Below are 15,792 nucleotides of genomic sequence, written 5' to 3' on the forward strand. Positions count from 1 at the left end.
AAACCAAAATGTTTTCACTTATGACTCGATAGTAGTTGAGATCTCAAAAATGTATGTCTATTTAAGATACAACTTGTTAAGCATGTGTTAGATAAGTGGAATTCTCGCGGCCAAAAATTGCATCCGAGTTGAATCTACAACTTTGGTCTTCAATTTATCAACAAGATAGTGTGGATATCAATTATTCACAAGTTACATTTATTGAAGAAGAAGGAAAAACTCAACTTAAAAAGAGATAAAACATAGGAAAAAGTACATATTGAATGATATCTTTAATCTTGCAAATTGATTTTGTAACGATGAATTAGGCAAAACCCAAAACTTAATGTTTATTATTATGCAACTATTTTGGCATGCACAATTATGTCAGAGTGTACGACGAAACATATTCTCCTATACTAAATTTGAATAACACTACCAAAAATACTAAATTTGAATAATATTGAATGATATAATTGAAGAGAAATATGAAATTTATAAATAAATTTTAAAATTGGGTACCTACGCGTAATTTAACGATCCTTTTAAATTTCGAAACTGGATACCCTGTCTAATGTTACCTCAAAAAAATGTTTTGCATCATAAATTGTTAGTTGACTAATAATAATATCACGATTAAAAACAATAATTTTTTAATTAATTATTATAAATAGACAGTGGTGTGAGTAGAGTTTTGAACTTTATCAGGCCCAACACCAATATAGCGTATTAAATAAGTTTAAAAATCTTTTTTTTTTTTTTTGAGGTAAGTTTAAAACTTTATGTTTAGCATTGTTTTGTTTCTGTTTTCTTGAAAAAAAATTAAGGAAGAAGAAATTATTATTATTATTATTAAACTAGACCACCGACCCGTGCTCCGCACGGGTCCTATCAGCTAAAACATACACAAATAAGTTACACCATTATATAATACGTTTATATGAATAGGTCTGTTTGTTACAGTTTAAACAATGCACTTCATAGTTCATATGATGTGAAATACGATAAATTAAACGCATGATGGTCACATTTGGTACATAATTAGTTGCTAATAGCCACAATATATCAATACAAAGTACTAATCACACACTAAAGAGGTCTTTATATTGACAACAAAAGTTGAACCCACAACCTTGCGGGCGAGTCAACTGAGTCAACCTTCATTGCCATGCTTTTTTTAAAAGGATCATTCACATGACTTGGTTAAAATTTGTCGCTTTTTATTTTGGGCAAAAAAATTGTCGTTTTCAATTACAAATTACTAATTTTCATACATGACATATTTGTGTTGGAATCCAATAGCAAAACATAACAACAATGTTAGAAATTCTCTTAAAGATAGTACGGTGCCATGATAAGAAAAAACATGTGCAACTTTTGCATCACATTAATAAGAAAATAGTTTCAGAGAAAGCAAACAGAAAGATTAAATTAATCTCAGCAATAAGGAAAAAATAATCGTTGTTTTTTTTAAACATTATCATTGCAATTAATTATACAACTCTCGTATTGTTTTGAATTCTCCTCCTCTTCATTTATCTAGTTTATTTACATAGGCATCTTTGAGTATATCAAAGGTAACCTCTAGCTTTTTAGGAAATATGATTCAGTACAGTTGGTTTTTCCTGCATTCATGTTATCAAGACATTGATAGCCGTTCGATCTATGGTTAAAAAAAATAGATCTAATCTTTAGTGTTAAATTCCTCAAATACCAAGCTCAAATCAAGACCGTCCAATCTTGAGCAAACAATCACCAAAATATAACTTCGTAACTGTGTGGTTTTGTTGACGGTATCAAATTGTGGCCGAGCTTTTTAGCATCTTCAATAGCACATAGTAGTGCACTAAAAAAATCTGCATTTTGAAATTGTCAATGACTTTTGACCTTGTCATAAACTTTTGATCAATACATTTCGATAGCTATCAACAGAAACATATTTTAAAAAATATATCATTATAGGATGGCATACATCATTGATCAAAACCACATACATGAATTGCTAGATAAGAAACTTTAATAGTTCCTTAAAGGCTTAAAGTACATTTTGAAAAGGGCAATGATATGTTGACATGCAAAAATCTACAACCTTGCTTACACCGTATATATCCCACCAAGCAATTCCAAGCATGCACAGATTTCAAGATGGAAAGGAATATTAAAAAATTAAATTTGTACTCAAAACAGTATAAAAATATGGTGTGGGACAACTTTTTGGTTGTCAACTTATCATTTCTCTTTTGAAAAACCTCTGTATAAACTATATTAGATGTGACATAGCTATCTTTCCCTTCATCATCAACAATCAATATCTTCAAGCCACTCATAAATGGGATCTCAGAGTAAACTCTATAAAGATTGGCACTCAACTAACATATTAAATGAATCAGTAGTTGAACTAAATGCTTGAAGGAAACATTAATTTGGGCTAAAAAAACGTGCAAGGTATAATAACATAAGCATAAATAGGTGCTTTTAGGAAGTAACTTATGAATAGGCTTACGTTATGGTCTTCAACAACAAAAACATGCAAGACTTGGATTTAATTATAGGATCATGTAGGATATTTGTGGTTTTAATCCTCTCTTCAAGGAAACACGTTTTAATGACTTCTTTGGATAAAATTAATTATGGACAATGAGGTTGCATATGCTTTTTTGTTATGTAGAGCATACAATCCAATGGTTTCAGTAATCATTGTTTGCAAGGCATGGTTGTTTTTTAATTTATTTAAGAAAGATATGGCTGTTAGGTAGAGAATTTCTTATAGGCATGCATATTTAGCATAATAGAGCGATCAACACTTGAGAGAAAACCTATCTTATTAACAATCAAAATTAATCATTCAGTTTTTGGTTTGAAACAATTACTCCCCAAGTCAAAATTGCAAGAAGCGTGCAAGGCATATGATCATCTTTGTACATATGGTATCAATGTCATAACAGGGTTCTCAATATAATTAAAAGAAATATTTAGAATGGTATCAAAGCAATAGTTAATAGCTTTTTACTTAGAATGAATATATTATAAGATAAAAATGTGAAAGTCAAATTAAATATCAGAATTGGACTTCTACATTGCAACTCAAAGCAAAGACATGGAGTTTTGGCAAGAATAAGAGATTGGGAGCGTGTACAATGATCATAAGAACTTCAGTCTAGAGAGCAATTTTTTGTGAGTGGAAACTAATCTCATTCTCAACTCCTAAATGAACAAACCAGCACACCACAAATTGGACAGCCTTGCAAGTAAAAAACCACAAAAAACAGCTATTAAAAACCCAGTCCCAAAATTATTTTGGTTTCTTCAAGAAACCCATTGTCCGCTACAGAAGATCGGTTTGACTTATAAAGAAAGGCTTGCATACAAATGCTTTCACACAAAGTTGCAATCGTTTCACACAAATTCTGCAGCATTTGGAAAACGTGGCTCAAGATCAATGTAAAGCAATTTAATTCACTGTTGGTTATTTATATTCGATTTTTTTTAAGAACGGTTATTTCTATTCATACACATTCCTCAATTTATATTAAACAAATACAAATGAAAAATAAAAACCAACATCAACCATGAAACCTAAAATTAATTTTGGACAATTAGGTAGTTACAGATCTATTTTTGTCAATCAGAGCTCACATGTATGTAATAGAAATTAAGCATTGCTTTCCAGATTTGGCAGATGATTGTAGTAGGTATACATATCCACATTAAAGCATTAGGTGCATATTTAGCATGTTCGAGTATTTTTCGATTTTGACAGAAAACGTTGGAAAAAAAAGTAAAGCAATTGTGAAAGGTAGAAAATACAAAGAAGAAAAAAGATGAGTGAGCACAATGTTGGCATTTTCAAAGACCGATAACAATTAAAATTGGACTTTTAATGTTAAAAATGTGTACCTTCAAAATCTTGAATTCTTCCTCATATCTATATCAAGAAGTTGAAAGGAACTTTGAGCACACCAACCTTCTTTTGCTTTCCGGTAATATATATATCCATGAAACCAAATTAGCAAAACAACTTTAAATGAAACAAAACATGTGTTATACTTGGTAATTCCTAGCATCCTAGCTGTATGAATTGAAAACAAACTGATATACATATAAACACTAATGGTAAGCTAGTGAGATGAACCTAGTGTGCTTCTAAAGAGACATTATAGCAACATATTATTACCTTAGTGAAGACATAAGAGGTACAATACGTAAATCCAACCTTTAGATGAACCTAAAAAAAACAAAAAATAATTAATCAATATAAGTGAGATGAATAAACATACAAAAACATAATTTCTTTATCATCAAAACATTGAGATGAATCCCATCTACCTTGAGATGAGTCAATATTAGTATACATAACTTTCTTCACTATCTCCCAAACCTGAAATTAGAGGTGGTATCAAACTGGAAAAAAATTCAAACAAAAAAACAAAAGTTACTTCCAAGTATTCTCATGCATATATGAATGCAAAATACACCATCTGCCAAGATCAAATGAGCATATAATCAAATAGTTATAATGGAAATTACCAAATGAGCATATAATCAAATGAATCAAGTTTAATATATAACCAACAATTAAACAAAAGTCACCATCTGGTTCCCAATATCTATTAAACATGCACTTCATGAGTATGTAGATATAGTTGGTGTGATCTATTTCAATAAAAAAAAAATATGAAGAGAGAACTAACAAATACTTACATGGAAATCCTTCGATGAACCAATTGACTTTCCATCTACAAAAAATAGAGTCACTTTTAAATCTAAAAACAACATCATTTGTAACACAAAAGAACATGAGTGTTGAAAGTGAAATCCAATGAGACATTCAATCAAACATGTAACAGGAGAAGTAGTTAAAGATAAAAAAACATAGACAAAGGGTGATTAAATAACACTAAATGCCAGAAAACATAAGGAAACAAATCTACTGAAAATATAATATTCAATATTATAAAAAGAGAAGGAAGTAAGTAAGAACAAAAACACATTAAAAAATCTGTATAAAATTGAACCAAAAGGGTGATTGGCATGAACAGATAAATGCACACAAAAAATTTGAGAATTAACTTTAAGATAATGAACACAAAAGAGATTAATAGAGATACAAAAAACTCACTGCACTAACTTTCAGCCTTGGTCCTCCCATCCATAGCAACATGGTGCATGATGCAGTATTAAACCTATAGTAGAAACAAATCAATAGTTGAAATCCGCAACGGATCATCAACCAAAATCAAAATGGAATTGGTATAATATAACTAACAACGGAATTGCCAGTGAAATCATAAATCAAAATCGATATCCAATCGAGAAAGAAAAAATTGAATAACAAATTGAGAAAGAACAAATAGCTATTTATGTTTAATAGATTTGAACTTTTAAGATTAAATCAGGAATGGTAAATTGAAACTTTGAAAACGATTTAATCAAATGGGTACACAACTTGTGAAACTGGGCACCACTTTTTTTTATAGGGTTTGAAACCAGTTTCTTAAAATAATGGGTACACAGTTCTTACCTTGTGGAATTAGCCTCTGTCCGTTCTTCAAAATCTGATCCCTCCACAACCAGCTCCCTCCGCCGCTTCATGTTGTCGGAAACCTATTAAAGCCACCATTACAATCAAATCAACAAACACCATTAATACGATTGGAGAGATGAGGGAAACAGAGAGAAAGGAACGACAATGGAGGAGAGAGACAGAGAACGGTGGGAGAGGGCTTATGGGAGAGAGAGAATTAGATTCAGTGAGGAAGTTTAATAGATGGCTTGGGAGACGGAAAGAATAGTGAGGTTTAACACATGGCTTGGAAACAAAATAGGAGTAATACATATAAAGGTACCGTTTGGCCCGGCTTTTTTTCAGCTTCTCTACGTTTTTAAGGAGAAGTTAGGCCAAACACAATATCAATTAAGTTACTTATTAAAAAAAAGTACTTTTTTTAGAATGCATAAAATTGAATGGAATGAGCTTTAGCCAAAAGTTGTTGAATGCTACTTCAAAAAACTACTTCCCGAAAATTTATTTGACAAGCACCTATCTTAAACTCACGCCGGAAACCTTTTTTTTTTTTTTTTAATATTTATATTTCAATATGCTTTTTTCTTCCATTTAGTTTTTTTTTAACCGGTCCATTTAATTATTTTTTTGAAGGAGGGTGCATTTAATTTTATGGGTTAATTATGTTTCTAGTCCCTATAAAATAGCGACCTTGTAAGTTTAGTCCCTACTTAATTTTAATAGCATTTTTAGTCCCTAATTTTGTTTTTCTGCACTGAGTATTAGTCCCTACTCAATTCAAGTTTGTTTAATTTATGCTTAAACTCTTAAATTTTTGAACAATTTTTTGCAGACATGTTTAGAACATTACTAAAAGTTCGTCCGCAAAAAATTATTGCAAAATTTGATTTCTACATCCAGATTTTATTACTTTTTATCTTTAACTTTTGTCGTTTTAAAAAATTCATATTTAATTCATTTCATGTCAGAAAATTCTAAATTTTAGTAAACGAACCTTTCATAGTGTTCTAATCTTGTCTCAAAAAAATCGTTCAAAAATTTAAGAGTTTAAGGATAATTAATCAAACTTTGTTTTAGCAGGGACTAAAATTATAAGTAAATTTTTTTTTATAGGGACTAAAAATGCTATTAAAATTAAGTAGGGACTAAACTTACAAGGTCGCTATTTTATAGGGACTAGAAACATAATTAACCCTAATTTTATTATCTTTTTTTTAACGAATTATATTATCTTTTTATCACTTATATATTTAATTTCAATATCGTTTAATTATCAAAACGTCGCTAATATTTTTATTCACGCTGTCATTGAATGGCACCAAATATTTTTATTCACTTTCTTCAACCTCGCAAATATACACACACATTAGAGTTTAAAATAATACTTTATGTTCGTCTGTCTATTTTTTTGTTACGCTAATGCGTATAATTTTTTTTAGTGTTGCATAATATGTTCGTCTGCCTCAGTGAAAGAATTGTGGAGCTGAAGAATATATCTGTAATATGTATATGGTGTGTGTATATATAAAGAGAATAGTTGGTTTTTTCTTTTCCAATTATACTCTATAACAATTTTTGTTATAAGAATACCATATTTTTGGTGTCATTCAAAAAGATAAGAATTCATATTATATGATAATATATTTGTTACTTTGTTGGTGTCATTGAAAAAGATATGTTTAGTTTTTTTAATAAGAAAAAGATATGCATAGTTTGTTACAATATAAATGTGCAAAATATATATAAGTATAATTTTTTTAGGCATCTATACTTGTACTTTTAATTAAAATCAAAATTTTATAAAAATAATTGTATGTATTACACAACACTAAAGAAAAATTATATGCATTAGCGTAATAAAAAAAAAAACAAACAGACGGACGGACATAAAGTATTACTCTAATCGCTAATATGTATATATTTTCGAGGTTGAAGAAACGGAATAAAAATATTTGGTGTCTTCAATGACAACGTGAATAAAAATATTTGCTAGGTTGTGATAATTAAACGATATTGAAATTCAATATATAAGTGATAAAAAGATAATAAATTCCTTCAAAAATAGATAATAAAATTAAATGGACGCTCCGTAAAAAAAATAAATGGATCGGTTCAACAAAAATTAAATGAAAGAAAAAAAACATATTGAAATATAAATATTAAAAAAAAAGGTTCCCAGCATGATTTGAAGAGAGATGCTTGTGAAATAAATTGTCGAGAAGTAAGTTTTGTACAATATTTTGTCAAACAACTTTTAACTTAAAAATAACTTTAAAACAAAAAAAAAATAATGAAACCAAACAGCTTTAGCTTTTTTCTTAAAGAGCTTTATTTTAACTTTGTTTTAAAGGAGCTTTTAGACCGTAAAAAAGCCTGGCCAAACGGTACCAAAGTGTGAGCAACAAAATAGTGGCTTGTTTTTTTTCTGCTTGTTATGTTTATCTGTTTATCAGCGTTAATAGTAGTAATACGATTTTTAAGTTTATCTCTTAAATAAATAGGGCTATAGTTTTTTCGAAAAAATAGGGCTATAGTTGTTCCGGAATTAAGCTTTAGGTTAGGGTTAAAACAGGAAATTTAACCCCTAAGGTTTAGGTTAAAATTAGGGTTAACATTAGCTTACGGGTTAACTTTTATAGATAAAAATAAATAGAAATAGATTTGTTCACTATCTAGCAGAAGAGATAAATATGAAATAGTTGTTTCGGAAAACACAAGAGATAAATATGAAATAGTTGTTTCGGAAAATTAGGGTTATAGATAAATATGAAATAGTTGTTTCGAAAAACAGAAGAGATAAATATGAAATAGTTGTTTCGGAAAATAGAAGAGATAAATATGAAATAATTGTTTCGGAAAATAGAAGAGATAAATACGAAATAGTTGTTTCGGAAAATAGAAGAGATAAATATGAAATATGATCAATGGCTAAAATTGAATGGCGCCTAAATGCACAAGATCCAATGGCTTAGAAAAGTGGAGGAAAAAATGGGGGGAAAATATTAGGTTTAGGGTTAGCTTTACGGGTTAAGCTTTAGTAAATAAGATAAGATACCTGTCACTAATAGTCATTTTTACAATGGTTTCCGAGGAAACTTCAAGCTCTTAGCATCATAAGGACAAAATGCAACATTCTTTCTTTTGTTTGATCTGGTCATTGTCTTCTTTGATTGCTTTAAGATCAATCCTAATTAGTTGTATATATATGTATGAACGATATATCAAACGTACACACTTCTTTTTATTATCTTTTTAATGTGGTCTAAATTATTCTATGTATTTATTTAGTTTTGTTTTGCTTTGAAAAAAACACTTAAGGAAACTACGGGGGTGTAATGATCCATTGATCTGCATCCATCCTCCTTTTTTGGGGTTTTTGTTTTTTTGAGGAATTCTTTTTTTTTTTTCTTTTTGGGTTTAAAATGACATACATATGAAATTTCAACCATAATTGAACGATTGCTAATCTCCGTCAAAAATTTGTTAGACACACAAGTTGAGTTCTCTCATTTCAACTAAATTTTCTTCATACATAAAAGTCAGAGATCAAACTCACGACAACTATTTTAAACGGGCTAAATCTATTGCCATTTGGACCAATTAATTACTGATATATCCATCCAATCCACCTAATTGATCCGCTCTACAAAATAATTATTTATGGATTCAAATTATTCATTTCATATTGTTTATTATGATTGAACTAAGTTTTCTAAGGTTTAAATCTCAATACCTCACACATCACAACCACAATCAAGCTTTGTCCAATGAATAATATAGATATTAATACCCATTTTGGTAATTACGTATTCAAAATCAATTTTGATTTAAACTATCCAAACAACATGAATTTATAAGAATCACTTTTACATCTATGTATCTAAACATAAATCAATTGACATTTAACCAATTTTTAATCAAAATCAATTCTACCAAAATCAATTCTATCAAAATCAATTCTCTCCGCCGCTAACACACACGTAGTAGGTCTTAAGGACTTTTTCGATCGCTGATAGCTTGATCTTTTTTTTTGGTTCCTAAAGTTACAATCGAATTTAGTTTATGATTTTCAAAAAGATCGATATGAGTAGAGTTTGATAGAGTCATAAATGTTTTTAAAATATTCATAATCTCAATGATCTATTTGAAATTACTCTAGAAAATCAAAAACCAATTTGATGATGTTTTACTCAAAAACTCAAATATCACGTGGTTCGCTGGCTAATGAAGAATAACATTCTGTCGTCAAAGGTAATTAGATACTTAGCACGCTAATGATCACATTGTTTCACTGTAGAAGTTAAGCAATCAAATTAATCATTTATTCTTGTTGTGAACGTAAGGAAAAACATATACAGACTGTACTATTCCCTTCTTTAATTTTCCATAACAATGAAAATTAAGTCAACGATCTCGGTTTTTTATTTTAATTAATTAATTATTAACCATAGATGACTAAAAATATTTCATCATTGATATTGAGTGAGGGACTTAGGAGTTGAGATAAGGTGCATACACCCACAAACATTCGAACAATTAATTCATTTCATCATTCTGGCCAAAAAAAGAATCATTTCATCATCTCATCACAATGTATTGCAAATTGATTTTTGACTACAAAGTCCCCGTTTACCTGCGACTAATTTTCGTTGAAGAACTTATGGAGCACACAAAGTGGATTCTTTCTCTCAACCAGATTTTTTTCATACGCATAAGTCAAGAATTGAATCTCTGACCATATGCTTCAGGGTTCAAGTCCATTATCACTTGGATCAATCCATTGTTGGTTTATATAAACAGATTTTAATAAGTACTTGTACTATTATGACGTTCATAAGATATTAAAATATGATTGAAGTAAAACTGTTTATATTTACTGTATATAGTTTTAAATTCTGCAAAATTTTTATCTCAATTCTATGTGCTCTTCAAGGAAGTTTACAAAATCATTTAACTTGGTCATTAAATCAGTGGAACCCGCCGGGAATAAAGTAATATACATTCAAAATTCAGCTTAATTTTCATGTGTCACAAAATTTGGTACTATATATAAATAGAACATGGAGGCCATAACATATATCTGATGAATAATATGCAAAAATAAAACATGACCATAGCATCAAGGTTTGATAAAGCAACAACCATGATTGCACAATGTCTAGTTCTAGCATTTTTTCTTCAATTCAGCTTCATTAATAGTTATTCTCACCCTTTAGACCCTCTATCTCCAACTGAAATAAACAAAACAAGACATATAGTTCAACAATCTTACCTTGGCGCTATTCCTAATATTACCTATCATTTTGTTGATGTTGAAGAACCAAACAAAAACAATGTCCTAAAGTGGTTGTCATCTACTACAAAACAAAAGCCTAGTATTCCTAGACAAGCCAAGGTAGTTGTTAGAGCCAAAGGTGAAACCCATGAGCTAGTGGTGGACTTAACAAAAGGTTCAATTGTATCAGATAAAATCTACAAAGGTCACGGATACCCTCCTTTTACTTTCATTGAGCTTTTCAAAGCTAGTAAATTGCCTCTTACATATTCTAAATTCAAAGAGTCAATTGCCAAAAGGGGCTTAAATTTGTCTGAAATTTCTTGTGTACCATTCACAATTGGTTGGTATGGAGAAAAAATCACAAGGAGAGCCCTTAAAGTGTCATGCTTCTATAGGGATGAATCAGTAAATATTTGGGCAAGGCCTATTGAAGGAATCACATTACTAGTTGATGTTGATTTAATGAAGATTATTATGTATAATGATAGATACAGGGTACCTATGCCTAAAGCTGAAGGTACAAATTTTCAATCTTCAAGTAAAGGGTCTAAAATAGTTGCTACATGTAACATATCAAATATTGGATTTACCATAAAAGACCATGAAGTGAAATGGGGTAATTGGGCTTTTCATGTAGGGTTTAATGCTAGAGCAGGAATGATTATATCAACTGCTTCTATATTTGATGATAAAAAACAAAAATATAGGAGAGTGATGTATAGGGGTCATGTGTCTGAGACATTTGTTCCTTACATGGATCCTACATTAGAATGGTATTTTAGGACTTTTATGGATGTTGGGGAATTTGGTTTTGGACGTTCAGCTGATAGCTTGCAACCCAAGGTTGATTGCCCGGGAAATGCAGTGTATATGGATGGTTTTATGGCGGGTCCTAATGGAGAGGTGCAACAAGTGCCAAGGGCTATTTGCATTTTTGAGAGGAATTCTGGTAATGTGGCTTGGAGACACATGGAAATCAACAATCCCACAAAATTGGTAAGGTGTCATATATTATTATATTTTGCTATACTCCCTTGGACTTTAAATATATGATCTTATTGACAAAAATACGGGAATTAATAAAGTTGATAGTGATGTTAAATTGATAGACAATTGGTATTATTTTATCATGTTTTCTATTTAGGAGGGAAAATTAATTCATGTTTTCATAATAATATTTATTACATGTAGAAAAATATGTAACATAATTAATTAAAGGTTTGTTAGTAAAAAAAATAATTAATCTAGTTGAAATTTTGAAAGAAAAAAAAGTCCTATAAAAAGACAAAGAAAAACCTACAAATTCTGTTATATTTAGGGATGAAAGGAGTAGTAGATCTTCATTTTCAATTGTTGTTGAAGCTATTTGAAATATATAATCTGTTTGGATTGATATATTTCTATTAGAATAGGAACTTATGAGACTTTACGAGAGTTTATGGAATTACTTTATAACATGTTCATTAGTTGTTTTCAACTTATTTTCGTAAACTCTTTAGGATAATTTATAAAACATTTTACAGCTTATATAAAACCAATTTGACTTTATTTTTTGTTAAGAAAATGGTTTATGCATAAACATTTATACAATAAATATTTGTGCTATAAGTGCTTGATTTAATTATTTATCCAAAAAGGATCTTAAGCTGTTTTTCTTTGGACACATTTCATGTATTTTTCTGCAGATAAGAGATGGAGAGGCTGATATAACTCTGGTGGTCAGAATGATTGCTACTGTGGGTAACTACGATTATATTCTTGATTGGGAATTCCTGAAAAGTGGCAGCATAAAAGTTGGGGTAAAATTCTTGTACCACAATTTTACCTTAGATTTTTTTTTTGAAAGACCTTACAAAATGCACTTATCCTAATTTCCTAAATAGTTTTGTATTGTCATATGCATAGGTGGCTCTAACAGGTGTACTAGAAATGAAAGCAGTCCCATACACACATAAAAACCAAATAAAAGAAAGAGCATTTGGAACCTTAGTGGCAGAAAATACCATAGCTGATTATCATGATCACCTTGTAACATATTATCTTGACCTTGACATTGATGATAATGCAAACTCTTTCATCAATGCAAAGTTGCAAAAGGTCAAAGCAAGTGGGTTTGGAACACCAAGGAAGAGTTACTGGACGGTAATTAAAGAAGCTGCCAAGAGGGAAGCTGAGGCTAGAATTAGGCTCGGCTTAGAGCCAACTGAGCTATTAATAGTTAACCCTAATAAACTGACAAAGTTAGGTAATCAAGTGGGTTACCGGTTGATTAGTGGACAACCGGTTACTTCTTTGTTGGATGATGATGATTATCCACAAAGAAGAGCTTCTTATACAAAGTATCAAGTGTGGGTTACTCCCTATAATAAGTCAGAAAGATGGGCTGGAGGGTTCTATGCTGATAGGAGCCGTGGAGATGATGGCTTAGCCGTTTGGAGCCAGAGGTAACTTTTGTTTTTACTTTACTAGCATTTAAAAAAGTTAGTTGTGTTATTTCGAGTGTTTCGAGTCTTTCCCGTACATCATATCTTAACACCGTATACCACTTTTACTATAGATATTATTGGAATGGGAGAGAGAACAAACATTAGAAGAGAGATGAGCATAATTTCAAACTCAAAATTGTATAAATATATGGTATTTGTAAAAAATATTTCTTTAAAAAAGTCTTACCAAAAATTGTAGATTTATATATTAATTCTTTTAAAAAAATAATACAAAATATCACTTTTTATTTTAGATAATTAGTGATTTGTTTTAGATCTACAAATTTTACTCTTACTGAAATTGATTCTTGTAGTACTCATTTTAATCTTTATTTTAAGAGACTAAAATGATAAGTTCTACATATTATATGGACTTATTTCAATGGAATAAATTTTGAAGAGAATGAAACAAAACAATGAGTATAAAAGTAAAAAGTGATATATTATTAAAACTTAAAAATATTTTTATAAAGATTTAAAAAACAAATGATATATTTTTATGTATCAATTTTTTTTTTTAAATTGGGTAAGGATTTTTTTAATAAAAAAATTAGGAAGGGGGAAATTTTATTAATTCAAGTGGCAATGATGATCATTTTACAAATATTTTAGAGAGGATTCGAACGAACTCGGTAAGACTAAGCTCTTACTAACCTAACACCTCAATTTTTTTTTATTACTTCAATTTTCATCTTTATGGTAATTCTACTTAATTAGGATATAAAAGAATTTAGTGAAAGTTTGTCTGTATAGCAAAAATACTATACTGTATAATATGTTGTCTTCTATTTGTCAAAAAAAAAAAAAAATGTTGTCTTCTTGGTCAATATTTTTAATGAAATAAGAAAAATTCAGCTTATTAATCAAATTCTGTCTATTGCCGAACTTTGAATTGGACAAACAGGAACAGAGAAATTGAGAATACAGACATAGTGCTGTGGCACACAGTTGGAATCCATCATGTTCCTTATCAAGAAGATTTTCCAGTAATGCCAACAGTTCAGGGTGGTTTTGAACTCAGGCCAGCTAACTTTTTCGAAAGCAATCCATTGCTTTGAGTATAAAGTACAGCTTAATGCTTCTGTACCAAAAAAAACAAAAAGTACAGCTTAATGCAAGCATATATATGTTCAAATATACACAAGATGATAAAATTTATTATTTATACTGTTCTTTAATGTTATAAAGTGTAGATGTATATCTTGTTTTATTATGTTTCATTGGTGTTTATCCGTGTGTAACGTAACTTTATAAACTCTTCCTAAGTTTATTCGGACACTCCTTATTTGATATCGGTAATATATTTCATTTTAGTTTCTTTAATAATATTTTGAGTTAGGATTTGAACTTTGACTCTTGTCTAATATTCGTTTTTAACTAAAGTTCATTAGACACTTGAGTCCAATCATTAGATTTTTCAAATGTTTGTTCTCTTCTTCTTTTTCTTGATTTTCCGTACATTCCTTTTCATTTGGAGATAATCTTTTTTAACGTACATTGGACAATAAATGTGAATACCTCTTTCGACCGAGATTCAAACCATAGTTCCTCATGTTACTAACCCTTCCTTCTATTGGACTCCTTTCGTTGGTAATGTCCCAAATGTTTATACGATAATTATATGATCACAAGTTTTTTTTTTTTTTTACTGAATTTGGGGTTTAAAAAATTAAAATTTTAACATGAAATCTTACACATCAGCACAATTATTATTTGTAAAAAAAAATCTCTCAAAAAGAAAAAGAGATTGATTTGAATTTGCTTCCATATAAAAACAGTACTAGTATATAACATACCAGAATACATGAATGATTGACGAGCCACCAGTCCTTTTGCTCACAAACTATACATAAATTTTATTTTAAATATTTGTTAAAATTATTAACTCTTTTCCTGCATGTGTCTTTTTTAAACTAAAATTTTAATTTATAAAAATATGATCCATGAAGGTTGACATTTGTTTGCGATAGCCATGACATGAGGTTATTGGTACTAGTTCTAGTAAAATTGTTAAACAGAATTGGGGTTTGATTTGGTTTTCTAAGCATGAAGGCACTGTTATGTATGTTGAATTTTCTATGTGACAAAAAAGTCCATGCACTAACAACTTATTTGAAAAAATGTCTAAATTCAATATCAAACAACCTTTCAGAAGTTGAATTCATCAACCCATTAGGCTGCATTTTGTATACGTAATTGAGTTTAGACTCAAGATGCATATTTGAATCTTTACTAATCAAAATTATCTATTTTTTACTCACTAATTAAAGTTATCTAGCAAGCTCTTTACCAGATTATTACAATTTACATTCTATACGTCTTCTAATGGTATACTACTCCACTACTACTAGTCAACTTTGATTGCTTCAATCAAAGAATTCAAGACTTTTTTTCTGAAAGGCAAGAATTCTAGACTTATCTAAACCTTTTTCTTCCATGCACTGTCCTAATCCAAAGAAAAGACTCTTCTCCAATTAATCACGATGATTATAATGCATATAAAACGGTTATAGTTACAACTTTAG

At 29.7% G+C, this 15,792-nt stretch overlaps 1 protein-coding gene and 1 long non-coding RNA gene across 7 annotated transcripts; one reads left to right on the plus strand and one right to left on the minus strand.

Annotated features, from left to right (window-relative positions):
* Positions 1-3,875: 3,875 nt before the first annotated feature.
* On the minus strand, positions 3,876-5,747 carry LOC146958651 (uncharacterized). 6 transcript variants are annotated; one of them, XR_015021256.1, is made up of 6 exons: positions 5,501-5,747; positions 5,099-5,162; positions 4,681-4,715; positions 4,306-4,380; positions 4,154-4,204; positions 3,876-3,997 (listed from the first exon to the last, which is right to left on the minus strand). It is a non-coding gene; the product is annotated as an uncharacterized LOC146958651 (long non-coding RNA). The 6 variants fall into 6 exon arrangements; XR_015021229.1 differs by having other exon boundaries at positions 3,884-3,973; positions 4,153-4,204; positions 5,501-5,746; XR_015021264.1 differs by having other exon boundaries at positions 3,892-3,946.
* A 4,830-nt stretch (positions 5,748-10,577) lies between these two features.
* Positions 10,578-14,497, plus strand: AO1 (amine oxidase 1). Its single transcript, XM_085740189.1, has 4 exons — positions 10,578-11,777; positions 12,467-12,580; positions 12,687-13,225; positions 14,172-14,497. The coding sequence occupies exons 1-4, from the start codon at positions 10,611-10,613 to the stop codon at positions 14,323-14,325; spliced, it is 1,974 nt and encodes a 657-aa protein (XP_085596315.1). The 5' UTR covers positions 10,578-10,610; the 3' UTR covers positions 14,326-14,497.
* The last annotated feature ends 1,295 nt before the right edge of the window (positions 14,498-15,792 follow it).

This window comes from Medicago sativa, chromosome 1 (genome assembly GCF_051527215.1).
Source record: "Medicago sativa cultivar Bolivia chromosome 1, Bolivia_mono, whole genome shotgun sequence".
NCBI classification, from domain to species: Eukaryota; Viridiplantae; Streptophyta; class Magnoliopsida; order Fabales; family Fabaceae; genus Medicago; species Medicago sativa.